At 39.4% G+C, this 27,806-nt stretch overlaps 1 protein-coding gene and 1 long non-coding RNA gene across 8 annotated transcripts in view; one reads left to right on the plus strand and one right to left on the minus strand.

The window, feature by feature from the left end:
* RAP1GDS1 (Rap1 GTPase-GDP dissociation stimulator 1) overlaps window positions 1–27,806 on the plus strand; it is an 86,396-nt gene that overhangs the window by 261 nt on the left and 58,329 nt on the right. For 3 of the 6 annotated variants that reach the window (XM_048941228.1, XM_048941232.1, XM_048941235.1), the window contains exon 1: window positions 17,897–17,927. The exons of 2 other annotated variants lie outside the window; for them this stretch is intronic. In XM_048941228.1, the coding sequence (XP_048797185.1) occupies window positions 17,912–17,927 (16 nt within the window). In that variant the 5' untranslated portion in view covers window positions 17,897–17,911. Of the gene's footprint in view, window positions 1–17,787; window positions 17,928–27,806 lie in introns of those variants that run through there. One more of the 6 variants, XM_048941229.1, reaches the window with a different exon arrangement.
* On the minus strand, window positions 46–27,221 carry LOC125691674 (uncharacterized). 2 transcript variants are annotated; one of them, XR_007376204.1, is made up of 6 exons: window positions 21,735–27,221; window positions 19,139–19,233; window positions 12,374–13,145; window positions 8,976–11,278; window positions 5,090–5,131; window positions 46–2,431 (listed from the first exon to the last, which is right to left on the minus strand). It is a non-coding gene; the product is annotated as an uncharacterized LOC125691674 (long non-coding RNA). The 2 variants fall into 2 exon arrangements; XR_007376203.1 differs by having other exon boundaries at window positions 8,976–13,145.

Here is a 27,806-nt window from a genome sequence, read left to right on the forward strand (position 1 = left end):
CTGCGCAGCCCCTGCTGCCGCCCCTCCGCCCCCAGAGGCCGCCGCCCGAGCTCGGTGCAACTTCCCCGCCGGCTGCGGGGCTCGGAGCGCGCGGTCCCCGCGGCGCAAAGTTTCCGCGGCAGCTCGGCTCCGCGCAGGCCGGGCCGCCCCGATCCGCACGCGGAGGGCGTGAGGAGCCGCCTGCCCGTGTGCTGAGGGCGGCTCGGGGCACGGAGTTACGTAAGGCGGCCCCGGGACCTCTCGCCGATCGCGGCCGGCGTGACGAAGGCGGTCGGGGTAACGCTTTGGGAAGGTTATGCTGCGGTCCCTGTCCGCTGTTGGAGAAAGACGTAAGGATCTTCGTGTCGCTCCGGCTGCGAGGAAGAGCGTTACTCGTGCCTCTGAATGCAGCCATGTTACCTCTGCCTTTTTTTTTTCTTTTTTTTTTCCCCCCTCTCTTAATGTTGTAAATTAAGTAGTTTCGCACCGGTCGCCACTTGGATGGAGCTTCCAGCGAATCCCGTGTGAACCCAGGGAGCGCAGCGTTTCACTGCCTTCACAGAGCGCTCGCTGGGCTTCTCCTCGCTTCCCCACCTCCTCCTCTTTGCACGCACAGTACGGTGCCCAGCAGCCACCATCAGGTTCCCCACACAGCTGGCTGCAGTGTGGGCGCTGGGGCAGGGGTGGCTCTGCCGGCCTGTGTGGCACTGCGCTCTGGGCCATGGATCCCCGGGGCGAGGGGATGTGTGCTTTGCAGATTGGGCAAAGGGCCTGACTTCGGTTCGGGGCTTTGACATCAGCACTTCCTGCAGCCTCAGGTGCTGCACTGTTTAGTTTCTTTTTGCAGATCACGCGCATCTTTCCTTTTCGACTAGAAGTTTCCATAGGAAGAAGCACTTGCAGTGCCTCTGTTTTCCTGGTCGTGGAATGGGATAGATACTTGTTTGCTTCCTTTAAAGTGATGGAGAACTCCTGGAGAACAGTTGCAGATGGAAGCTGCCAGGGGTCAGGCATGGAGGAGAGCTGTCAGGTTTGCTCAGAATAAGGACCAACTCTTAACAGTGTAGCAAAGGCCTCTTTTCGTGCATGGAGATACCAGGATTTAGTGAGAATGTATTTCCTGTCTCTACTCACAAAGTCAGGCTGGTAATCTGAGTGTTCTGGTCAAAGTGCAGATGTGACCAATTCTACTTTGTCTCCCCCCCAAAAAAAACTTCATAATGTTAGCTAAACCTCTTCAGAAAAGCTGATGCAGAATTAATGCAGCACTGTTTTAGATGAGACTACGTCTCAGCTGCAGACAAGTTTGAAAACAGCTTGAGAATCTGCTCCAGCTTGCTATATAAGTAAGAGTCATTAAAATGTTTTCAGGAAGACAAAATTTTTCTCTAGAATCTGTCATTGCCCGTCTGTAACTGATCAGAGGTTACTTGTGCCCACTCCTTCGCATATTGGGGCCTGGCCCTCTTGCTCTTAATAAGAATCCAGGCAAACGACAGCCTCTGCAGCAGCTCTTGTTGCTCCAAAGAGCAAAGACTGAAATCAGTTTCACCTTGGCTAGCAGCTAACTATGCCTTCTGCTGCTCAAGATCTATGTTCTAGCTCATACAGTCAATGCGATAGCTTCCCCCATTCTGCTTATAGCATTCTTTTTGGTACTGTGTCGCATAACAGCTGCAAATCCTTAGAATTGAAGTGAGAATGAATATTTGCAGTGTTTAATTTGTTCTTCCTATGGCTTGCACTACATTCCATAAATCATGCTCAACAAATAGGCATTTGTAGCAGAGTGCGGTGATGCCTTACAGTTAAATGTGAGCTCTATTCTGTGTTCAAAAATGCAGGCTTAGTATTAGCTGATCTGTATACTGGTGATATAAAATGGAAAGCCAAGTAAGTATATTTTAATGCCAGTCAAAAGATTTCTGCCACTAAAAATATTTGTGTATATATGGATCTGCGTTATCTTTGCTGTATAAAAATCTCTGCTGCCACTTCAGCCCCAAGTGTGTATTTCTCTGAAGTCATTCTCATGGCAGTCATTTCCTCCTGGAGGACTGTGGCTTCTTCTCATAAATATTGGTTCTTCTCAAAATTGTCACTTTTGTTGCTCGTACTTATGTAGTTTTTGAAGTCACGTACACAGAATGGCACAGTTTCAACAACGTTCATTTCTTAGCTTTGCAAGACAAGTTGCTGAAGTGCTCCTAGTAGCAAAACACTGAGTACTTGAGGCAACGTGTGCTATGCTTCTATTTTTATAAGAACAATTTCAGGTTTTTACTTTTCAGTTGCTGATGTCATGCCTCCATTTCCTGATGAATAGCCCCTTTCTCTGGTCAGTTTTCATCTTTTAACCTCCAAAACCACAGCCTGCATGCTCTGTCATGAACTCCTTGTGGCCAGGCAGGTTTTTCTGTTTTCAGGCAGCAGTCATTCCGCAAACACGAATCTGTAAGATAAATCAGTGATATGCATTGACCACTCAACACTAATGCACTGGCCCCAAAAGATGGAGAAACACAATTTGTGAGAGTTCATATGCTGAACAGAAATACAGGTTACACACAAAGTTATTTTTATGGTATGTATCAGTTGCAGATTGAAATAGAGATGTTACGATCAGTAGCAGTGAAAACTCATGAAGACCATTCTTGCATTTCAAAGCACCCGTTGTATTGCAAGAAATGGAAGGTGGCCTCTATTCTGATGAAGCTTAACATGTTCCTCAGCACTTAGCTGGGCAACAAACCGTGAGAGCAACCTGCCAGTTGCACAAGGAGGTTGGGGAACTTCTTAGATTCTCTTAGCAATACCTAGCACTAATATCATGGTGATGAGATGCAGGAGATACACAGGCTATAATGTAAATGGCTATTGTGCATTTAGTTACAATTGTCAGAACAAAGGCTTACGTTGCCCCTCTCCTCCCAGGGCACTGTATTTCCGCTCCTAGTTTCCATACAGAATTACCACAGTTGTCAAGCTTTGTGGCCAGCCTGGCGGCTGTGAACTCCAGATCAGAATGTCACAAGCCACTGTCTGTATTCATGATATTGCTTCACTCAGTGAAGATGGCAGAAAGGAGTGAATATTCAGGCATGGCTGTGTGCAATATCACTTTTGGGAAAATGGGAATAAGCCTGTGTGGTTTTTGTGAGTAATCAATAGCCTCACATATGAGAGGAATGAAAAAGTTGTCCTCCTTGAAAACAATTCTGCTTGTTAGAGATCTTGTAAGAGATGCGAGTCACCTTCATAGATTGCTTATAAAAGTGATATATTTATTGCACAAAAAGCTAATTTTTAATTATTTTAAAGCTTTTGCAAATACAGTGGGACTTCGTATAATGCTAGCATATTAGTTGTACCCAGCAGCAATACACCAGTTTAAGTCAGAATGAGTGAGATGTATTATAGCCAAAGACAAGACTGCATTTGGCAAAAACCTTGTCCTGAAAACACAAAGGCAGAAGAAACTGATTTTAGGATATTTTCTGTTTCTTCCTCAAATAATGTTCCTCAGAGTGTCCCTCTGAAGCATCCAGAGAGGTTAAATTAGTTCTGACTGCTCTACCATAACAAATAATATTCCTATATTCAGGCCGAAGTTTGTGATCTTTTGTTATTACATAAGATGAAATCCAATCAATTTTGTCTCCTGCTTTAGGTTAAAGGCTTGATTCAAAAGTGTTTCTTAAGAATGTAATATGCAGTGGTAGCTGTGTAGTCAAAATAAAACTGGGAAGAGAAAGGGCAAAAGAACAGATGAAAACTGAAGGAAACAAAGCACTGATAATGAAAATGAGAAAGCTACCAAGACAAGAATAGAAAGAACAAAAATCCCCTAAAGGAAATGTGTGGAGGGAGAGAAGTACTAGAAGCAAAGGAAAGATGGGGTAAGGAATGAATGAACGGAACAACAGAAAACAGAAATGTCAGAAGGAAATTAGGAGCTCTCTTCCTGATCCACTCCCAACTCCCCATTTGATACAATTGCCAGGGTATGAAAGATATAGATAAAATCAGAGCATTTTTACCCTTTCTTTGTAATTCATTTTGGCTGCAGCTGATAATCCTTGAGAAGATTCATTATAATTCTCAGCCTTTCTTAAGTAAAGCTGATCTATTTCTGGAAGTTCTGAGAACTTAATTATTTATGAATATGTAAAAGATAAGTAAATATGTCATTAACATAAACTAACATTTGTTCAATAAAGGACAGAATAATGTTGTCACCATTTGACATGAGAGAAAGCTCTGATGTTCCATCTGTGGCACCTGACCAGAAGGTTGGGTATGGTCCTTAACTCTGTTGCAGGATTCAGGTTGAGTGTTACGGACGTTAATGGTTACCTAATTACTTACGTAAGAGAAAACCCACTTTCTCCTGCTGACAAGTCCACCCAGGTCTCTGTGTTAACGAGAAATATTCCATCTGTCTTTACGCTGTTGTACACATTATGTTTAAGACAGTATCTCACTTCCAGATTAAAATTGATTAGTAACTACATATAAACTTCTGAAAATTAAAATCTTGTGTGCCTTCTTCAGCTACTGGTGAAATTTTTTAATGACTGTTTGAATGTCAATTAGGCAAGGAACTTTTCCTATGAAGGGACTTTGTCCTTGCAGTGAAGCTGCTACATATAATCTCACAGGGCCTCTTCTTGTTAAATACGGTCTAGAAACTTGTTTCTGTTTACAAATTTTAATGATAGCAAGCAGATGGAATTGGTTTTGGTAGTGTAAGATGATTGTAAAAACAACAACAACACCACCACAGATTTTTGATCACTGAAGTTCTACTTACTCCAAAAAATAGCTGTTACGTTTTAGAATTTTCATGTGCTCTAGATATGCCTAACTGAATTTGTAAACTCTCTGAAACAAATGGCTTTGGTTCAAGGAGCTTCAAAGCTGTGCACACAGCCTGGCGACATTTGTTCAGTCTGAGAGTCACAGTTCTGCTTTAGGGAGCTTTGAAGTTGTGCAGAAACCCTGGTGATCTCAGCCCACTCTTAAGCTGTAGTTCAAGAAGATTACAGGCTCAGCAGACACCCAGTAGAATTTGTCAAATCTATAAACCAAATAACTGCCATTCACTTACTTTCAGGTGGAGGATGGGGTTTAGCGAAGGATTCTTTGAGACCTGCAAATAAAGACACAGTTCACATTAACTATTTGCTTAAATACATGTCTCAGAAACGTCCCTTACTTGAAACACTTTCAGATATTTCTTAGGAGAATTTGAAAAGATATATCAGGAAATAAACATCAGTGTGTATGTGTCTGTTGCAGCTGGAATTCAAAACATGTTTAAATAGAGGAAAAAGTAGATGTCTATATGAAACTGTGTTAAAATTTGCAACCTAAAATGAATAAAATGAGGGCATTTCAAGCTTTGCATCTCTAGGTTAGACAAACCTACTACAAAGATTACATTCACACATTCAAAAATGAGGAGAAAAACCCACTCTTTTGGAAAGGAAATATTTTACTTGATTCCTTTTAATACTTAGTGCTATTTTCCTCATATTTCAAATCTCTTAACAAACTTACTGCTTTCTAATTATGTATTATGGGAATATGTGAGACATGGGTCGGTTCTGAGCTTTTGTTAAAACACCGAATAATTCCTTGTGTGAGTGATAGCTCTGTGAGATTCATTATAGTTAATCACAGTTGCATACATTCATCAGTTGGTTTTGGCCGCTGATACTTGCCAGCCTGACAGTCACAATCATTTGGAAGAAATTTGCCAGATTTGTTTGTTAATTTTTGCATTAATTTTTTTGTTTACATTTCCTGTCAGTTGATTTGGATTCGGCAAGCCGTGTCAATATCTGATTAAGTGCAGTTCAGCAGGTGTTCAAAGTCACGTGGTGAATAAGCAGCCTATCTTTCAGCCCTATCTCCTTCACTTTTGCAAATATTCTGGGGGAGTAAGACTGGAAAGAGACAAAAGTGAGTGAGAGAGATGGAGACTGAATAAGAAGGCCCAGGCTCATGGAAGAGATCAGCTTAATGGCAGGATGTACAGCATGATGAGGATTGAACAGAGCTTTGGAGAAATTTGCTGGGGCTGCCAAAAGCTGTAGGGAACAACAGGCCTTTGTTGATACTTGAGGAGTTCTGTGCCCATTGTTAGCTTCCTCTGTTTCTACGGCTCTCCTGGTACATTACTGTGGGAGCATCGGGACACAAAACCTACAGTTAAAAACCTCTTCTCGTGGAATTCTTCACCTTTCAGTGAATGCCTTTCTCTCTACTGTATGCCAGTCCAAAAATAACCCCATGTGTAACATGAAGGAAGGATTAATACTTCCCTCATCGTATCTTAAAGGAAGGAGGGGGGCTGCAAAGAAAACTCTCTCATAAACAGCAAGTTACAAACTCCCATTTGCCCGTAACTGTATCCAGACTAGGAACTAGAACTGCTTTGTATTGTGTGGATTAACACTGTGTCAGTGTTTTGTAGCTGGAAACTTAAAATTTTTCCTGCTTGAGTATAAATACAACCAGACATCAAAGAGGAGCAGCTGCAAGGCCTGTGGTCTGCAGGTTCAGCGGAGCGTTTGGCTGAGGTGAGCACGGTGCTGAGTGCAGCCTGCTGTCTGCCAGCCAGGAACTGCTCTTGAGAGCATATTTAGAAAGGTTTCCTGTCTTTGGTGTTGTACCAGTCTCATGACATGACAACCAGCATTTCTAGCCTTAGAAGCAACCTTACAAGTACATGTCACTATTTTAGGGCTAGTAGCACTTCTGCTCCCTTCCCTGAGTTCATGCCTGTATCCTTTCTTTGTTGAGAAACCCAAGATGATCTCAATTTGCAACACCCAGTGCCCTGCAGGCAAAACTGAGTTCAGCACTGCCAAATAGCTCCTTGTGCTGCATGAAGGCTCTGGAACGATTTCCTTAAATCAAAATGCTGTTTTATCTTGACAGCAGGAACAAAGCATGCAAAGAGAAAAAGGCTTTAAAACCAAAGCAGGAGTGTACACATCTTTCTTATCCAAATTTTCCCTGTCCACAGAATGTTTAACTTATACCTGCTGGGCCTCTGGAGGAACTGACTGAAGTCAGTCTTCTGAGCCTAGTGTATGTAGAAATAGCATCTTCAAAGTTGTGACCCCTTCTTCAGGCATACCCCTTTCTGAGAATTTTAAGAGGAAATTCAGGGAATTAACATGATCATCAGGAGGAGCACCAAAGCAATGAGTTGTTTTGGGGATATTTCATGCTTGCCCCCACCTCTTTCTTAAGTAACAAGTAGCCATGATGCTTCTTCCTTTCACTCCCATCTCTCCTATCTTTATGCACTGAATCAATTTTAGGGCCAGGCTATAGTTCTACTGGGGGCAGCAGGGGGGGGAGGCGGAAAAGAAAGGAAACTACAACAGAAAATTGGCCCACAAAGGCATTCACTGTAAAAACATCTGCTATGATTAAATGAATTTAGAAATACATTCAATAGGCTTTATATACAAACATATTTGATCTCACCCTGCAAAACCTGTTGAGCCTTTGTTCCTGGATCTCCTCAGAGGGTGATACAGACATACTGGCTCCCGCCATATGAAATTTGGATGAAAGCAGAGAAATTATGGAGTTTGAGAGCAAGATATGCAATATACCCATAAAGAATGGCTGACAGGAGTCAAGGAAATTCAGTTATTTAGTGGTGATGTTGTTTTAAACAATTGCAGTACAAATTCCATCATCTGTTTACAGCAGGATAAGTACTTCAGTCAAATCAGAGGTACTAATCATTAAGTTTACATGCAGCAGTGCCCAAACTGCTGTGCAATTTCCAGGCAAAAACTACATTTCTGTAACTGATGCTATAATGTCCTCATTTTCTTCAAGTCATTTCTTTTTTTTTTATTAACACAAGAATCATTTCTTACTCTTCCCACTCTCTTCCACAGCCATTCTATTATTCCTTTAGTCCTTTGCTAAGCCCCTTATTTCATTGCCCAGTTTTCTGTAACATCTTCCTCCTCTTGCCTCCTCCAGTTGTTTGTTCTTTTCTGTCTTTCCTCCCATCTCCCACTCTCTCTTCTTCTGGTTCTGTCCTTATTAATTATCTGACAGCTTCTTCCTTCATACCCATTCCACTATCTTTGTTAGAGAAAGAATCGAAAAACTGCTGTTCCACTTTCTAATTTTCAAAAGCAGAAGGTTTTTGGTTTTTATTTTCATAAATATCTGCTAGTTAAAACTAATATAAAATCAGTTTTTAGTTTCGCCTAACATACAATGAGCAAGACTGCATGAAAGAATGCATCTTGTAGGAAAGAAACAGCCCAGGATTGGGCCCTACTCATGTAAATGCTATTTATACAGCATTCTTGTACCCACACAAAGCCCACACTGAGTACCACTGAAGTCACCAGGATCCTGCTTTTCTGACTCAGCTATAATGGGCCTCAAACTATAGGGTCTGGGTGAAACTGTGCAAAATAGCATGTTCCATAGAAATACACTTAGAAATATTGGCTCTCCAACTTATGCAGTTGGGAGGATGGAAATATTAGACATTGGGCTAATTTTGAGAAGCACTGTTCAAATGTCTTTTATTGGTAAGTACGGCACTATGCTGGTTTATAACGTGAAGAAATGATGGAAGCGCCACATTCTGTGCTGAAAAAGAAGATCTGTTGAAATCTTTTTTTCTTAAAAACTGATGGAATCGTACAGCTTATAGTAATTTGTTATTTCAAAGAAGAAACCAATTTAACATGAGGATAACATTAGAACATCATCCTGTAAAAGGGATCGTAAGCACGATGTCATAAGCTATTAATATACATAAAGTTCTATCTTGTAGCAGCATAGGAAAAAAGAATAAATATGTTTCAGAAATGCATTTTGCAGCCATTCGATAGTGTCTTTTGGTATTTTCTGATATTCCCAGAATATGTTAGGAATCTCTCTCTCTAAGACTTATACACATTATGCTTCTAATGCCACATTAGAATGTGGATACTTACTGTTTCACAGGCAAGAATGCTGTAGGAGGAACAAAAAACAATTCAATGCACTTCTTCAGAATGCATCATCATCCCAGAAATGATCTGAAGTGCTTGTTTATCTTTATGAAGGCTATAACTTCTCCTTTTACAAGGGGAGTGAAGGCATCTCAGTTTCTGTTTCTGACTGTTAAGAATAAGGTAGAATTTCAGATTTCTTGTACAGTCTCTGAAAGAGTTCTTCTATGAATGTAAAATTTGAGTTCTGTGCCTGTACCCAGTTCAAAACAGATGACTGGGGGAAAAAATGCCCTAGATAATAAAGCACTTTATGTTAGCAAGGGAGGCCTGTTTTGTTTTGCTTTTTGTTGTAGTTTTCTTTTTCAAAACGTTTATGAGGTTGTCTTTCTGATACTAGAGAGCTCTTGTGATAAAAAGCAACAGATGTGAGCTTCTGGATTACTTTTAGCATACTCAGATTCTGAACAGTTCACTGCACTCAGGCATCACAACAAACAAGGTGTCAGTCAGAAGCCAGCACACTTCAGCAACTTTTAAACTGCTTGCTTTTCTAAAATCATAAATGGTCATCAACAAAACAGAACTTTGGCTGTACACAGAGAACTTTTTCTGAAAGCTGATTAATAGGCACATTTTACAAAATGACTGAAGTTTGGCAGGTTGTTTGAGAAACGGCCTTTTCTGTTGGACACTTTTTGTATCTTAAAAATAAGTGGATGAGACTATTATTATTATTATTTTCACTGTTATCGGAAATACATTTCTTACAATCAGAAATACGCTGAGGAGCCTGGATGCAGATTAATTTTGGACTGCATTTGGGGTTGCAGAGGTTTAACTTTTAGATCAAATATCAGATATCAAAATTGAAAATTTGGGAAATCTTGCAAGCTCCTTCCTGATATTTCCTCATTATTTCTCCCCAGACTCCTTCTTGCAAAAGCAGCCACTGTGTCAAAAGAGGCCCCTTCTGATTTTGGCCAACAGTTCAGAATGAAAATACAGCAGCAATTTTTGTTTAAACATTTGGTGGTTGGACTTGCAGAGAACATTCAGAATAGGTGATTATTGTATTCATATAACAGTACCACTTTTGTACCACTCTTGCACCACTCTTACTCTTTGATCACAAAGCATGTGTTGAACTTCAGTGTTCATTTTTAATATCTTAAGGATGCAAGTCCAAGTATAGAAGGCAAATTCTGCTTGTTTATGTCAGTTTAGTATTATTCCACTCTGTACCTATGGAACTAATTTGTCCCCAAAGTCAGCATATCATTTGAATCTTTACATTAGAGATGTTTCTGCTGCTTCATCTAATAGAACCTACGGGTAATGTAAAGCCATCAGGCAAAGAAGTCTGGTTGCTCTGATGTGAAAGGTCTGCATGTTCAATGCAGAACTTCTAAAATTGCATTAATTTAATGAAAATAAAGCTTTTTTTTTTTTTTCCTGTGCTGAGACATGGCATCTTTAAACGTAATACAGCAAACTATCAAATAACATTTTTAAGTGCATGTTGTAGATTTAAATGGTATTGCCTTGCAGTGCTTTAACTGACCTGGTTGCAGAGCATTTAGAAAAAGTAATCCGTTGAAACAAGCTTTGCCGCTGAAGCCTCTGTGTAGTCAGATTATGGCCTCAGTTCCATTACCCTGTATTATGCATAAAGTTGCTGCAAATTTGATTTAAATGGTAACTGGGCCTAAAATGTAGCTTTTGTGTCCTACTTGAGCATAAACAACCATAGGATAATGGGCAATAAAGCGATGGGTAATAAAATGATGTCCATAGTGCCTTCATATCTGAGATGCCTTAAAGAAATCTTGTTTTTAGATTCTTGTTCTGGTTTAGTAGAATTAATGGTTAAAGGTCTGCATAGAGTTTTGGGGGCTGCCATGACTCACAACTGTGGAAGCCAAAAAAAGCTGCAGATGTTCACTGTGCTGAAGAATTTGTGGCACCAGAGAATTAGGAGTTGCATTCTCAGAAGGCTGCAGTCACTTCAGTGCATCATGGGATCAGACACAGGTCTGAAGAAATCTGACCTCCCATTCATCTGAGGGAAAAGGTAGATGCACTGGCCATGGGTGAAATTAACAGTCCTGGGCTCTAGCATTAAAAGATTCCTCTTCAGAGGGATTTATAAACACTAATTCATTAAAACAGATTCTCATGCAAGACTTACAAGTGAACGGATTGTAGAAGGCTGCTTTTGACCCACATAGGGACACAGGAAATAAGCGACAACTGCTTAGTTGAGTTCTATCATGAACTCTGAAGTACGAAGGCAAACAAATAGCCTAAGAAATAAAATATATAGTGTTCAAAAGAGATATTGATTCAATACTTATGACAAAGTTTGCTCCCAAAATGTATTTTTCAGTGTGGCAATGTATCATTAAGAGAGGTATCAATGTGCAAATGCCATAATGATTGTTAGAATTAATAGCATAATTGTCAGGCCTGAAGGCCTGCGTGCATCCACAACTCTTTAGTTACCTCAAGAATTAAGGCTTATGGGCATTTTCATAATTATTTCATTATATTCACATCAACTCCTAACAATTAACATGCTGCAAAATTTCAATAGCGTTAATACATTTTTGTAGTTCTACTAGTAAACAGTTCACAGAATTGCCACTGTAGTAGGCAAGTTCCCTTTGTGTATTTGTGTCATGTATACTCATGTATAACTCCTCACAGATTTTGCTATTTTTTTTTTAAACAGCCACATTCTAAATTGTTTTTCACATTTTAAGTTATAGAAATATATATATATATTGCTTTTTTTCCAAGAATTCAAATCTTGCTAAAATAAATAAGACTCATTCTGTCTATTTTTTTCTGTATTTACAAACAAAGAGGACAATTAAAAGAAGTCTACCTGGTCCATTCATCAATGCTGTGCTCAGATCCTTCTGGAATAATATGAAGGACTTAATCAAGGTCATTTATTATACACTCATAATCTACATGTTGTATTTTTTCCAATGGTAGGACCTACCTCCGTAATATTTTATAGTTGTACTGTCAGTCTCCTCATATGTAGGAACTGAGGCAGCACAAAATATACATATGCTGCTGAGTAAATGCAAGACAAAAATTTCATAATGACGCATAACAATATGCTGTTAAGAGAAAGGAAATAATTTTATACATACATACGTATAAAATGTATGTTTATTTTATACATACATATACTCTCTTATCCATGACTGAGGCCAACACTGTGGAAAAAAAAGGTGCTTGTCTGTTTAAAAAGAAGAGGAAAAGATCTGTTACCTAAGAGTTAGACAGCAGGAATAGTCAGATCAAGATTTTTCCAGTCTGCACTCTGCTAATTTATAGCAAGATGAAGCAGTTAACAGTTCTGTCACACAGCAAAACAGACTTACCTATAATAAGGATGTCCTACTTGGATGCTCTGTTAGGAAGCCTGTAGTAGAAACAGTGGAAGTGTTGGAGCTGAAATTTGAGCAGATTCACAGTCTTGTAGAAGGAAAACAAAACTGTCATTTGGAAGGATTTTGAATAAAGGTTGTAAGGATTTTGAAGAAGGCCAGTGCTATAACCGGGTCAACTGTGATTTTATGTAGTTACATCTTGAAGCCTCCACAGTCTTTGTGTCTTCACTTTAGGTAGCTGCAGGGCCACTATTCAGTCACTTTTCATCCTTCTCTTCGGCAGAGTGAGGAAGACCTCATCCCCCAACCTCACTTTTGCACATCACATGCTCTGGGGACAGGCTCATCTTCGGAGCCCTGTCCTACACTTTCTCCAGTTTCTCAGTGTCAACCTGGGACATCCAGAGCCAGGTTAAGAATTTGGGGATGTGCAAGTTCTTACCAGGCATCAAGCAGAGACTTGATCTGCTGGCCACACTCCTAATATAGCCATAATGCTGCTTGATTTATTTGCATTGAGAACATGCCGCTGGCTCATGTTTTAATTGGCCTCCACTGTAATCCCCTGGGTGTTTTCAGCAGGGCTGGTCCTCAGCCAGTCAGCTCCCAGTCTTTCCCAGTGTGTGGGATTGTTCAGTCTTAACTACAAATCTTGGTCCTTACACTTGCTGAAGAAGACTTCTGGCCATCCCATCCCCAAGTTTCTGAAGGTGCCTCTGGATTGCTATTTGTTGTGTCAGCTGATCCCCCGATATAGCATTGTCTGCAAAAGATTAACACTGTTCAAATGCATGTTTACCTTCATGCTATAATGTTTTCAAACAAAAAAAAAAAAACCCCAAACTTAAAATCTGCAATTTGTCCAGCCCAAAAAGAGCTGTGTAGACTCCCATTCAATTTTTTTACGCTATAAAGTAAGGCAATGATAAACACTTCTTATTTGTGACTGTAGAATAGCAGAAAAATGATTACATACTTGAAAAAATGTTTGGGAGTATTTGTTAGACTAGCATCTGTAGTTGCAAGTGAACATGAATTATTGGTAATCACTTAATTCAAGTGAGTAGAGGATGACAAACCTTGATTTGTAGACACCCAACTGACTGAAGTCTGCAGAATAACACTAATGATGAAATATGGATTCTCAGTGTAGCCTAAATGGGATGTCAGCTTTTTCTTTTCTACTTTACTTACTTAACTGGTGAGAAGTGCAGAGAGAATGACTTGCAGTAGCAATTCATGGGAAACCATTGGGTCCAGATCTCCAGTCACCCTACTGAGAGCCCTACTGAGCATGCCACAGCTCCCATCTTGCCTATATGTCCACTCTTCTTTCCAGCTAATCAGGGCAGAGCACATAACTTGAGTTTCTTTCACATGGAATATGATAAATCAGAACATGCACTTTGAAGCTCTCCTGATCTTCCAGTTTAGTCATAGCACAAATCCTGGCCCATACTTAACTGTAGAGTCTTCTACACTTAAGCCCCTTCCTAATTTAGGTTAATTTACCCAACACATTTTGCTTTTTTACCTGTAGTTTTGTTTTGTGTTAAGTTTAGATAATATTTTTTTATCAAGCTGGAACAAAAGAAGGCTTTTTCGAGATAGATGAGTCTACACTAGCAGTGTTACCTGTTAGCATCTATCACTATTTTTATTCCTCTACAGCACAGTGTAGACCTGAATAGGATGACCACAGCTTTTGCTCATCTAGATGAGGGAATAATTCATTTTGACAGTGGCATTTAATACTTCTCTAGTGGGGCATAGACTGCACTATTTTAAGGTATTATCACAGTGCATTCTACACACAGGGAAGACATAATTCACTATAAAAGGGTGGCAGTGCACAGGGCTTGCTTTTCCTGGGATGGTGTAGATTCTTCAGTGCTGGTAGAGCTTATTAATTCTCTCTTTCTGGGTCTTCATGTAAGCTTTTCCTTGTAGCATTCAAACTAAGATTACAGATGGGAAGTGCTGACAAAGAATAGGGGTGTGCTCAGTCTGAGAAGGCCAACCACCTAGATGAGACACAGAAGGAGCCATGTGTGCCATGTTATGTGCTGTATATACAGGAGATTTAAAATTACCAGCAGCCATCAAATAACAACTCTTTGTGCCTGCCTATTCAAGTGGGAATGGAGAAAGAAGAAAAAATCTCTTTATCCTGTAGCTGAAGCATTAGCAATTTTCCTGATAAGTATTGCTTTAGTGATCAATTGCTGGCTGTATTAATTAATATTACCACAGTAACTTTCTATATGAGGCTTTTGGGTATTAGTAAAATGGAGAGAAAGAATATTAAAACTGATAATATATATGGTTTTTTTATTATAAGCAGCTTCTGGAAGTAAATGAAGTATGGCTACCAACAATGCATCACTGATTTATGCCTGCTGATACAGAAGCATCCTGGTCTTTTCCTCTCATTTCATTAAGACCTCAGCATGTCAGTGGTGGTTAAAAATGACAGTAGCTTTTGGCACATGTGCAAATCTGCACATTTACTCCATGAACTGTGTCTGTGACCTTTCCCATATAATGTGACCACTTCTGAAATATTCCTTTCTCCACTTTTCCTTTCTTCTACTTTCAAGGGACCAGTTGTAATTGACAAAAAAGCCAACACAAAACAGAACAAAAAAACCAAAAAAACAACAAAAAAAAAACACAATTGGAGAATGTAATAGGAGAGATTGTTTCCTCAGCTGTCATCTCTTTGCACTGTTGCAGCAGTGGCTGGCATCTGTGGGAGTTCTATATGCTGACCGAGTAGAATTCCCTCCATACAAACACTGTAAACATATGCTATAGAGAAGACTGTGAGGGTCCTCGATGTTGCTGCAAGATGCCTCCAGGAGGAGGGGCTAAGGCACATTGTTAGAGTTGTTCAGACATCTGACTTACTGTTGCAAAGCTTCCTATGTGTCTCTTGACTGCCAGGCAGCATGTAAGTAATTTCCCAGTGCACTGAGTTATGCAGATATGCCTGTGACATGCAGCAACTGGTTAGGAAATCACCTCTGCCTCTCAGTCTTGCTGGGTTTTGACTTCTGTTCTCTGCTTCTTTGCCTTCTGAACTAGAACTGTATTTCAGCCAGATGGTAAAAAGATTGGCAGTCCATCGGTAGCTCAGTCCTTTAAGTGTCTGTTTTGAGTAGTTTACTGACCCTGTAGAACTGTCTAACAGTACAGCTGCATTTAACAGGGATGCAGTGATCTGAAGTGTTCTTTGAAAGTGGCATAAAATAACATGGATATTGGGAAATACGGCAGTGGAATTTTTGTGTAGACTCGTGGTTAGGCATGGACTGCATTACGCATATGCTATGGATTTTAGGTGCTAGTTCCCAGTATGGCATTCAGAAATCCGAGGCAGCTGTTTTGGCTCTCTAAACAGTGCCTGCAGAGTTCAGACTACGATCAACTACCAAGCTCAGCAGGAAGACACTCATAACTAACATGCATACCTCTATTCTATTCAGCATAATTTCCACCTCAGGCCAAGGGCATGGAGTTATTTGGGAGATGGGTACCTGCATCTTTTCAGTGAAAGTCTGAGCCTTTGTTACTCCTCCTTTTCAAATGTGAATGAAGGAAGAGGCATTACTTCCTTCACCTTCCTTGAGATGGGCTGCAAACCTCAGTAGTCTTTTGATTCACACATATATGGAAGAAGAAAAAAGAAGAAAAAAAGGAGAGTAGTCCAGTTCTTTTCTCTTCCTGAATCCAGAGCTCTGCCATGAAACAACAAGATCCTTGGTATGCTTCTGTGAAATTGCATGCAGAGGATGAGAATGAATTTGGTTTATTTTAGTGTTTACGTTAATGTGTAAAATGCACTTTCATTTTATTGTCATTTACTTTCTGTTGAATGCTAGTATTTTCACTAGGATTTCCTTTGTGGTCTGTGAGTATGGGGCACATTGTGGCATGGGGCCAAGAGGACACACTTCTTAGAGATCTCTATCAGGCTAATGCATGGATTTGGCTACGGAGCTGCCTGAGAGGATGAGAAGAATTGTGGATTTGGGCTGAAGGTTAAATTTCTTCAGAATTTGGTGACAAGTGAATAGGACCATTGGAAGTAGGATTCCTAGAGTCTTTGGAGCTCCAAAGATTCCTTTGATGACCAAGCAGATCTTGACCAACCCTTAAATCGCAGGGGGAAAAGAATAAAATTAAATGTATAGAAAGAAAAGACTCTAGGAATCCTACTTCCAATGGTCCTATTCTATACACAGGGAAGACATACTTCACTGTGTCCTCTTGGCATTATAGAATGGCTTGGGTTGTAAGGGACCTCAAAGATCACCTAGTTCCAATCCCCCTGCTGCAGACAGGGTTGCCAGCTACTATACTAGATCATACTGCCAAGGATCCCATCCAACCTGGCCTTGAATGCCTCCAGAGATGGGGCATCCACAACTTTTCTGGGCGGCCTGTGCCAGTGCCGCACAGCTGCAAATACCACGGCCCCCAAGCCATTCTATAATTTTATATATCTAACTGCCAAAGAACTTTGCATCCCTTGTGAAACACATACCAAGGACCTGTTGGTGGTTTTTATCTCTTCAAGCTCTGCCCTTCCTTCCTGAGGCCTGCAGATTGCACAGAGAGCCTGCTTCCTTCCAGCTGCTGTCAGTGGCTCCTTACTTAGTCTAAGGGATGGTTATTATGCAGTGAAACACAGCACTACTCCACTTCTCTGCAATACACTCAGATCCTGCTTGCAGAGGCAACAAATTACTTTCAATTTAAGATAAGAAGAGGCATTTTGCAGAAATCTTTTGTCTTCTAAAAATATATTTCTTTGGAGGAAAAAAAAAACTTGGTTGCCTTTTTTTTTTTTTTTTAATTGAACTTGTTACACATGTGTCTTATGAGCATTTCACTTCTTTTTGGGATATTGGCTGAATACAGCTGAATACAGGTTGCAGAATGGAGAGTTAATAACTTAATTAAGAGACATAAGATTTAAAACATATGAAGTAGCCTTTTCTTTCAGAGATTTATTTTTCCTGATTTGCCCTGTCAGACTGTCTTACTCCAAAACCATATTTTCAGAGGATACATAGTGCATCCTCTCATTCATTCAAACGTTCAATGAAATTGTTTGAAATAATCCTTGAGGCTTATAAAATTTGGATGATGATTTACCCAGCTGTGTATACGTGCCTTAGTGTGCAGCCTCAGAACATCAGTATCGTGTTTACTGCTCTGTCACTGTTGTATAGTTTTTACTAAATAAAGCTCTTAAATGCTGTGCAAAGGTTAACAATCACTTATAGCTGCAGTAATCATGCAGAAAACTTGCGGGTTTTGTGGAAATATTTCTTTTAAATCTGCTATATTAAGCATTTTGCTCACTGTTTTAATTTTGCCATCTGATTCATCTCTAGGTTTGTGTCAGCCTTACGTGAAAACTCAGTTGAATCCTTTTCCTCTAGAGAGTATCTGAGCTGATCCTATCAATGCAGTGCTTTATTGATGCTGTATATCTTCTGCATTCCTGAGTGAGAACAAATGACTGCATTAATAGGTAAATATTTATAGCTAGTGGGATTAACCACAGATGCCTATTAATCTTGGTCACACCAGATTTAAGGTGATATGTGATACCTTTAAAAACAAACTTTGGAGTACATTTTGGCCCTAAAAGCTTCTTGATGAGTGATCGCATTCTAAACATTCGAAAGCCAGTTATAAATGACTCAGGGCTCCAGTCTTCAATTTACAATATTGGGCACCACAGTCTGCCTGCAAGTACATATTGTTTATTTGGGGCCACCTTAGCCAGTAATTTGTGCTAAACCACTGAATTGCATCACACCACTAATGGCATCACACCATCTCACCGGCCAATTACCAGCACTTTCCAGGACTGACTTGTTTTCCTTTGTATTCTTCATTAACTTTAGAAAATATTAAGATCCTTTTTCTCTGAAGCATGAGGAAACTATCACATTTTATCAGCCCCTTCTGTGGTTAAAAGAAAATTTTGACTTATAAGTTTTAACAATTGGGTTTTTAAGAGGAAAGGCTATTCTTATGTCCATTCTTTTCTTGGGCCAAAAATGTTTTACCAAGAGTAACTTAATAGGAAGATACAGACAAGCACTTTTGAGCTGTAAGACATTTGTAAATAGAGGTCTTTAAAGTCACCTATTCAATTTGCAACCTGCATCTTTCTAACATACTGTCAAAGAACAATAGCACAAGTAGGTCAGTTTTTAGAAAAACTTACAGGAGCGGAGCTGCACAGTGCAATGCCTTATTATCTTTTATTTTAGAAGCAGTTTAATCTCATTTCTGACATTATCTACTTGTTTATGCTTTATTTTACCGGTGAAATATATGTATTACATATTTACAGAAAGTGTAAAAGAACAGGATACAAAGTGGCCTCTATAACTTCACCAGGCTAAATATTTACTCTCCTTGTTGAGGTTTGGCTAAAGCACTCTGTGTGAGCCCTCAGTCTTTCAGTTTCCATTTCCTGGTTCTGTGTCAGGCATCAGATTTTTCATGGAGCTAACATGCAAAGAGAGCAGCACAGACATCATGATAGCAAGTGCCAAGGAGAAGCTCAGATCAATAGCTGAAGTAAGGGAACATGCTTTGCTGAAATACTCTGATCAGTTTTGAATTTAACACGCAGCTTGAAAATCCAGCATACAATACAACTTTTTAGCCTGGAAAATGACTGCAAAATACAAATCTATGTATTTTAAGAATTTTTAAAGGACTTACTTTTTAGAAAAATGCTCAGGATCCAGACTTTCTTCTAGGATGGTGAGTATTTGTAGGCTAGTACCCTCTGTATCCAGTAATCACATGCAAAAGTACTATAGCAAAACAAAGCAAAGGTATTAATAGATTAAAATTTAAGATCTCTGACTATGAGTACCAAAGCAGATTATGTTGTTAATTTTCAACAACAACCTCAGTTTAAGATGTGAAGATATCTCTAAAAATGCAGCGCTGAATAAATACAGAACATGTAGAAAGATCATTATGTCTCCACTCAGTCTCTAATAGCATTTCCTTAAAGCCTCAGAGCATTTCCAAATTAGTCACTGTTTTACCACTTCTTGAGCTGTTTTATTTTCTCACTCTGTATTTCTCAAATCCCAGACCAGAGTCTAGGGGAGCACTGAGTATTGCTTTACTTGTCTCTTGACTGGATGTTGTGCTCAAGTGGATGGCCGAGATTACATCTGCCAGTCTTGCAATTTTGAGTCCTCCTCAACCACCCACTGGAACAGGTTGCCCAGGAAGGTTGTGGATGCCCAGACCCTGGCTGTATTCAAAGCCAGGCAGGATGTGGCTCTGGGCAGCTAGCTGTATCGGTTGGCAACTGCCCATGGCAAGGGGGTTGAATCTAGATGATTTTTGAGGTTCTTTTCAACCCAGGCCATTCTATGATTCTATGATTCAGCTATTGCTATGATTATTTTACTAGCTCTTCTGTGTTGAAGTCTGTATACCAGGCCAGGCAGCTCAGTTTTGTGTATGGGTGGTGCATACAACCGTATCGGTTGGACTCAGAACATCACATGGAAAAGCAGGTCACTAGGGACAAGGGAGGTCAAGCAGTGCTAACTCTGAAGCTAGATCAGGTGGCTCAAAATTTCTATTTAAGTTTTTTTTTTTTTCTCTCAAGCCAAATTTGTTTTTCCAACATAGGTTTGAATATAGATTTTAATGCATAATTTATTTTTCACTATTAAATACCCATATTTTAGCACAGTGATGAAGGAATAAATCAATAACCGATGTTGGCACTAAAAGATATGCACTTAATGCATACTGAGTGCAGTACTCATCTGTTGCTGAAATCTCTCTCGCTTCAGAGTGAGATTTGTTTCCCCCATGAAGATATCTGTCACAGGACAGACATTTGTCTAACCTGCTGCCTACTGTGACATTTTTACTACATACTCCCATTCCATTGGCTTCGAGCAGGCTGAGCAGTCTAAGTATGTTCACATTTTTAGAACAGCCATGTTCCAGGTCTTCACTTTCACTTTTGTTTTGCCTAAAAAGGAAATCGGAGCAGCAGCAGACTGAACAATCCTAAATGTTAGAAAAAATACATAAACCCAAGCAACAGCCCAAAGCAAAAACTCAGCAGTTTACTTTCAAGGGTAGTTTCAAGCTTACATGCAAGTAAACTTGTTAGAACCTAGCCATCTGTAATATGTTATTAGGTGTGTATCTGACAAAAAAAAAAGAAAAAAGAGGGTAAGTAAAAAAGCTGTCAAATGACTCTTGAACATTCAAATGGCTCAAAGGCTCTTTGTGTGGTAATGCTGGCACAGCTCCTAAGTGACCAGATGGAATTTTGTTAGCACTCAACAGGTCAAGGGCTGAGATTTTGTTTTCAGCTTACTATATTTGAAAAGCTTACACAAAATGTGTCGCGGAGCTTAATATTTTTTCCTCCTATGCAAAATTACACATATACCTTCCCATAATGCAACCACGTTGGCAGTTTCAGAGGTTGTCACTTCTGTAAGGTGGGTAAGAATAGAGATGTGAGAGGCATTTGTTATTTTTGAAACTGATGGCAATTAAAAGAAGAAAAATGAATACATATTCCTGTTATAGACCAGTCAATTTTAAGAGGTGTTTTTATTTACACAGTGATTTTGTTAGAAACAATTTAGAAACAGACTTTGTAATAAACAGGCAAAGCCTGTATTTTTTGTAGGAGATAACAAAAATATCTTACATACTCAAAAAGCTTGGTTTCTGATATCAGTTACCACTAGCAGTAGAGATGTTATTTTCATTGAAAGACACTGGAAATGATATAAAATCGCATGATTTCTGTGAATCCCCTTCTTCTGGTATCATCATGGCTTTACTGTCATAAGGAATATCCAAAAACTGAAAATTGGCATTGTCTCTAGGAAAGCTCTCAGGATGGCTTCCAAACCAGACAAAAACAACAACAACAACAACATAAAAGGGAGAAACAAAATCTCTGGCACACCGTGGATGCACTGTTTGCCTTTTAAGTGCCTCATTTCCATACTGAAGGCTTTCGGGGAGCCCACGATAGGGAGAAGCATGTTATGTTACAGATAAGTATTTTATAACCGACTTCTTAGAGTACCTGAAGCTTCAAAAAGAACACTAATGCAACATCGAATTAGAGTTAGCAATATTAGTTTTGAGCCCAGGTATCATATTCAGGCAAAATTCTCACTGTGGATGGAGTAAGATGAGCCTGGGGCTTTTGCATACAATCTGTTCCCATATTTGTTCAGTAACTCAAACTGATAGCATAAATGTAATTATGACAGACACTGTACTGATTGTATAATTTATATGTACTTACTTGCATAGCATAGGCCAAAGGTCAGATCTAGAGCTTGTTGAAGTCAATAAGAGTTTTTCTTGGCTTCTTCAGTACTGGAACATTGTATCCTCAGGCTTATATTGTCCAATTTTCATTTATTTATTTAATGCCCAGGTTCTGTTTTTTAAAAAAAAATGGAGGAGAAGATGATGGGTCCAGTATTTTTAAAAGGGGAACAAATAATTTATTAAAAAACTAACAGTAGATTTACTTCATTGTATAGATGAGAGATGAATACTTATGATCTAAATCCTGCACTGAAGCCTCATGTGAATATCCATTCACCTAACTTCAGTGTTATCTGTGTTACTTTTAATAGCTGTTTAACAATCCCTAGTGTGTACAGAACTTGGAAAAGTATAGAAAATTGGGAGCCCCATTAAATTATACAAATAAAAAAATCAGTGTTTGTTTTAATGCATCAGGGAAATAATTTGAAGGAAAACTGAAAAACATTTTCCAGAAAGTGTTTTCCTCTTGCTTAACATTTGCCATTTATACTCAGTTGACTTGAGTCAACATTAGGATCAAAGCTTTTAGAGTAGGTGCAGTCAGAGAAGGTTATAGTCAATCCACTGAAGGGATTCAGGTTTGCTTGTAGATGATGATGTGCATTTCTGTCTGGTGAAAAATTAAAAAGCCTTTGTTTAACAAAGGTTCTAATGGTATTTTACGTTCACGCTCTTCATGTGGAAGATCAGGCACCTGGAATAATAAACAATATGAAAAGAAAATGTGCAGGTCAAATAAATGTGTTTTTTAAGAAATTGGTAGCCATCTTGTATATCATTTTTTTTTATTCTATTCCTACTAGTAGGGTACCAGAAAATATCTTTTCATAAACTTACAACTGTGTGTCTTCATTAATTGAAATAAGTATTTTTTCTAACATTAGCTGATACTCAAAGGAAATATTTGTAAAAAGATCTATTTCATTTTCTTCTAGGAAATGTTTTAAACACAATTTTTAAGGGCTTTTGTGTTTTCAAACACCACACAAACTGTTGTAATACAGTTTCTCCAGATCTTCAGTGTTTCATTATGAAGTACAAAGATATCTAAATCTGCATCACATTTTCTTTGGGAAGGGACAAAAATCTTCCAGCATCCTTTAAAGTCTTCTGAAGAGTCTGCTGTGGTATCTTGCCTTTTGCAAGTCAGGACTTAAGTAAGAAGGAAAAGATCACTGGCATAGAGAAACCAGTTACAGCAGCTACAGGTCAATGTAAATATGTTTGTAATAATATTGTATTAACTAAAAGGTTTGACCCTTTTAGTTCCACTTACATGCAAAGGTATATGTTTCTTACACCTTGGCATGAGGGCATGAGGGCATGAGGGAATTCAGAGGTCAAAAACAAAAACAAAAACAGCCTTTTTCGTGTAGAATTGCTTCAAAATTCTGAATTTGCAAGAGATTGCAAGTGAACAATTACTGGCTGGTGCTGATTTGTTTAGGTTTCTATCCTGGTTTTGAATACTAACTAAGTAGTTGTTAGCTTATATAGGCTGACCTGATAATTATCAAAAATCATTAGGTAACTCGCTGCACAGGTGGCAATGAGCCATACTGTATCAGTACTTTCAGGTAATAAAAATGAAGCTCTTTGAGAAATTGAGGCGTCAGAAGAACAGACGCTGAAGGAAATGGATAAGTGAAAGAGTAACAAGTCTTTAAGACCAGATGGTATATATCTAAGATTCAGAAAGTGTTTAAGAATGAAGCAGCTGAACTGTTGTCAAAAATAGGCAATCTCATTAAAATTAGCCACTATGCTAGAAAAGTAGAGCAAACGTACCTAAGTTAAAAGCAGGTTACAGCACAAGCCCTGAAAGTAATGATCCATCAGTATTTCCTTAGTACTAGTAAAATTGGTTGGAAAAAAAAACTTTAACCCATCTCTGTACATGGTAGAACAGAGACAAAGAAGCAGGATTTCTGTTTTAAATTTAACAACAACAAACTACTCCTGGATTAGGAAGTCCGGATTCATGGAATTAAGTACTAATCTGGTTTAGGGCTGGGGTCAGCCTCAGGATCTGTTCAGCATCAAAAATGCAGCTGATAACACAGGAATTACCTTTCTCACTGTGGTAAAAGTCATTCCCAGGTTGTCAGGTGGAAACAGATGGCCAGCAAAATCCAAGCACAGCTGGGGAGATCTTTTCTTGGTGAACTGGAGCACTGAGGCACGATGCCATACAGCTCTCTGTAGCCTGGTGCATCATACCATGAGTTGAGGCAGCTATTTCTGACAGTGCACAGTAGTGTATGTCAGGAGAAACACAGGGCAGGGATGGGATGGGACAAGTGGCATGCTCCCAATTTCTAGTAATCTGAGGACTGGGAACTTCCTAATTCAGAATTCCTATGCATATTTCACTATTAATGGTCATGCATGGATTTCAGTTTCTTCATGAAAAAAAATTCTCATTGAATAAATTAAATGAATCTGTTTACAGTTCCAGCTTCATAACAGTTCCACAGTTTAATTACATGTAGTGTGAAAATATACTTTCTCCTTCAAGCTTATTGCTTAGTGATTTCATTTTGGTATTCTAGCAGCTGTGTTAGGAGTAATAGTAAATAGCAGCTTTCCTTTTATCAAGATAGTACTGTTCATGATTCCATATATCTCAATCATTTTTACTCAGTCATTTTCTTTACAACACGGAAGAGCTCTGGCCAGTTTAACTTCTTGAGGCACTCCTTACCTTTGCTCAGCCATTCCTGTGCCTTTTTTCTGCCACAGGTTATTACTGATCCTGGGTGACTGGAGACACATGCAAACATATCTAGCACACCTGCTTCAGCATCCATGTCTATTTGTCTACTCTCTGAAATGTGCATCTCTTGCCTTGAGCACCTTCTCTGACATTGTGGACTGAACAATATCTGCAGAACAGTCTGCAGTTCTTGATTATCCTGGTGCAGTACAACAGGAATTCAGAGTGAATAGGATAACTTGCAACTATAATGTGTTAGTACCTGAAATCACAACAGTGTAGTCAAAAGATACAGGAAATGTTAATGATACATTTGTTATTTTTTTTAAAAATCACTATACTGGGAAAAGGTCACAAAATAGAGAAAAGTGAACTGTTCAGACCATTTATCAGTCTAAATACTTTTCTGAAACATTTATTTATTTGTTTGTTTTTAGTCTGAAAATGCATCTCTTTGGTGTACTTTGACTTTTTCTGTGGTTTGGATAAAGATACTTTGGACTCAGAGCAAAATCAGCAAGTTGGTTCTTGGACACAGAAGCTGTGTTGCCAGGCACACTACTGGCCACCTTGTAAAACTATCTGTAGCTTATCCAGCATTCCTGAGGCCCTGACCCAAAACAAGGATGATGAACTACCAACTTTTTAATGAGATAAAGGAACAGTACTTCTGTATGAAATAAATTAGTAGTTGAAAATAAGAGCCATAATAAAGCTCTCACAAATAAGGGTACAGTGAAATGAAACAAAATATTAAAGTATTCATTTATGTGAATCAGGTTCTATTTCTATTCTGTAAAAATGCCTGTGTAAGAGACTGTAGTAATAACACCGTGCACCCAAAAGCAACAGGAGTTACTAAAGGATTGAATCCATTTTGTTTTACTGATCGTTTGTGTAATCATCAAGGAAAATCAAAACACAGTAGGAGGTGGAATGGCCAGTTGGGTCTGACAGCTTGCCAGATACCCCTTCCCAACTTGTTAGTATCTTTAGGATATACGGTATTAAATTCTGTGGGGTTCAGGGCTTTCCATGTAAGAGAACTAATGATTCTGACAGCAATCTTGTAAGCCAGATGTAAGTACAAGTGACTCCCTGTGCTTGGGATCATCAGCAAAACAGTTGATATTGCTGTTAAACCTCTGACCTCATTCTTCACAAATGCATGTGATAACAGATTGCTGAGCAACCATACCATACGAATCACATTGAACCTTATTTTTACCTTTACTGTCTCGGCCTTGTCCCCTTAAATCTTCCCAACCTAATGAGCTTTCACGTGACCCTACATATTGACGGAATCTACTTATTTACATTTCTCTGACACTTAGCTGAAAAAAAAAAGTCTTATATTGGTTTTGTCCCGTGGATTTTTTGTCTCTGAGAATCTGATCAGTCTCTGCAGTAACAAGCCTGCTGGAAACAGCTTCTACAGAGAGAGAAAGAGATGGAAAAGTAAGCAAGAGATGATCACAAGGAAACAACAGGGTTTTTGTATGTGAAAGAAAAGCATCTGCAGCTTCCTCCCTAAATGACAGGTTCAGTGCAACTGTGAAACTGCAGAAATCAGGAAGCCTTGCGTAATTATATGATAGGAACCCACTGGAGCACTGCTGCCTTTTTACTCTGAATATTCCTGTCAATGTCATTTCAACTGTAAGGTTTGTTCTTTCAGAACAATAAAAGGAGAAGGGGGAGAAGGAACAAAACCTCTGAATCTGTATTGTATTTGCATATGTCCACTATTCTACAACGTCAAAGAAAAATGCCTCTTTCAAGGTATTAACCTTCCTTAGGAGAGAGAAAGCCCTGGCTTTGGCAAGAAGAGACAAAGTGAGCAATAATATGTTTCCTGAAGGCCACTTCTTCCTCCTGTCCTTGTGGCCTTCTGATTTTGTGGCCAGAGGTCTGGTGTTCCTGCAGTATTCCTACTTGTGTTTTCTTTTTTTGCACAGAATAAGAGATATGTCTAAGGATGCAATAGGTTTAGAATTGTTGCCTTGTTAGAAGCTCAAGTAGTATCATTATTTATTTTAAAAACACAGTTTATGCCTATGGTTTCTAATTTAATTTCTCTGTGTCGTATTTTAAAAGTACTTAGAAAATCTAATCTCATCTAGCGAATGGCAATTTGGTTTGTATTGCAACATTTTAAAAGTAATATGGCGCACTATTGCCAAAAGCACTGACTGATTTTTAAAAGTTAGGTGTGCATGTATGTCAGTGAGATACACATGTGCTCAGTATCATGACAAATTGAGTCACTTACCCCAGAGATTGAAATATTTAGTTGATGTAAGGGTAGAATATTAAAAAAGCAGACATTCCCCAGAAAAAGGAAGCAGAAAGTGGGGCTGTAGGAAAAGAGATGGGGAGACATTCTCACTGCCTATGGTAGGTTCTGACATGGCAGTGCATGTTGAGCTGTTGATGGAGTGCCATTCAATAAACATGCTGTATTTAAGGCTGCTGGGCAGTACCATAAGCCAATACTGGAGAAATTTTTCTTTCTTGCTGGCTTGTTCAAGGAGAGTGAGGACAGGTGGTAGGGAGCAGAACCATGCGCAGCTTCCCCAGAGGCTTTAGAGTTGAATTTAGGAGGAATAGAGTTCCTGTCTGTAGAGTAGCTAAGAACGTGCACATTAGTGAGCAAACAAACAAACTGCCTGATAAACAATTTCGTACCTAAACAGTGGGAACTTTAAAAACGAAGCATCATACTTTTATCTCAGTGGGATATCGGGCTGCAAAATGGAAGTGGGATGAAAGCCCCAGCTCAGGCTGAGAAGCAGAGCAGCTCTAGGAGGAGTGCAATTTCTCTCCCTCCATGCTGCACATCCTGATTCTGCAGTGGGCTGCCAGTGCCTAACAGGCAAATAATGGCAGCAACAGGGAAGCTCCAGCTGTGCCTCCTTTCCTTGGCACCATCTTGTATGCGGGCAAGCGAGGAGCAGGGAAAGTGTGGCTTTCCCTGTGGTTCTGTAGGGCTGGGGTGAAGGCTTTCTGATTAGTCACTCAGGAATGGTAGGCGGCTAGACACTATTTAGCATTATTTGTTTGGAGTAACAATTCCTGCCTACTGAGAGAGTTGGCATGGAAACTGCTTCAGCACTTGTGTTTTAAAGGGTAGCCCATTCAGCACCAGGGTAGTCATCGGTGAGCAAAGCAAGGAGACTCGGCCGGCAGCTGCCAACACTGCTGCCTCACTCCCAAATACAGTGAATGGTCAAAATGGCAGCAGCGATACTGCCCTAACTTCTATGAGAATAAATGGGCGGCTGTTGAGAGTTGCATTACATGGTTTGAGTTCATTTGTGGTTG

Source organism: Lagopus muta, chromosome 4 (genome assembly GCF_023343835.1).
Source record: "Lagopus muta isolate bLagMut1 chromosome 4, bLagMut1 primary, whole genome shotgun sequence".
Classification (NCBI taxonomy): Eukaryota; Metazoa; Chordata; class Aves; order Galliformes; family Phasianidae; genus Lagopus; species Lagopus muta.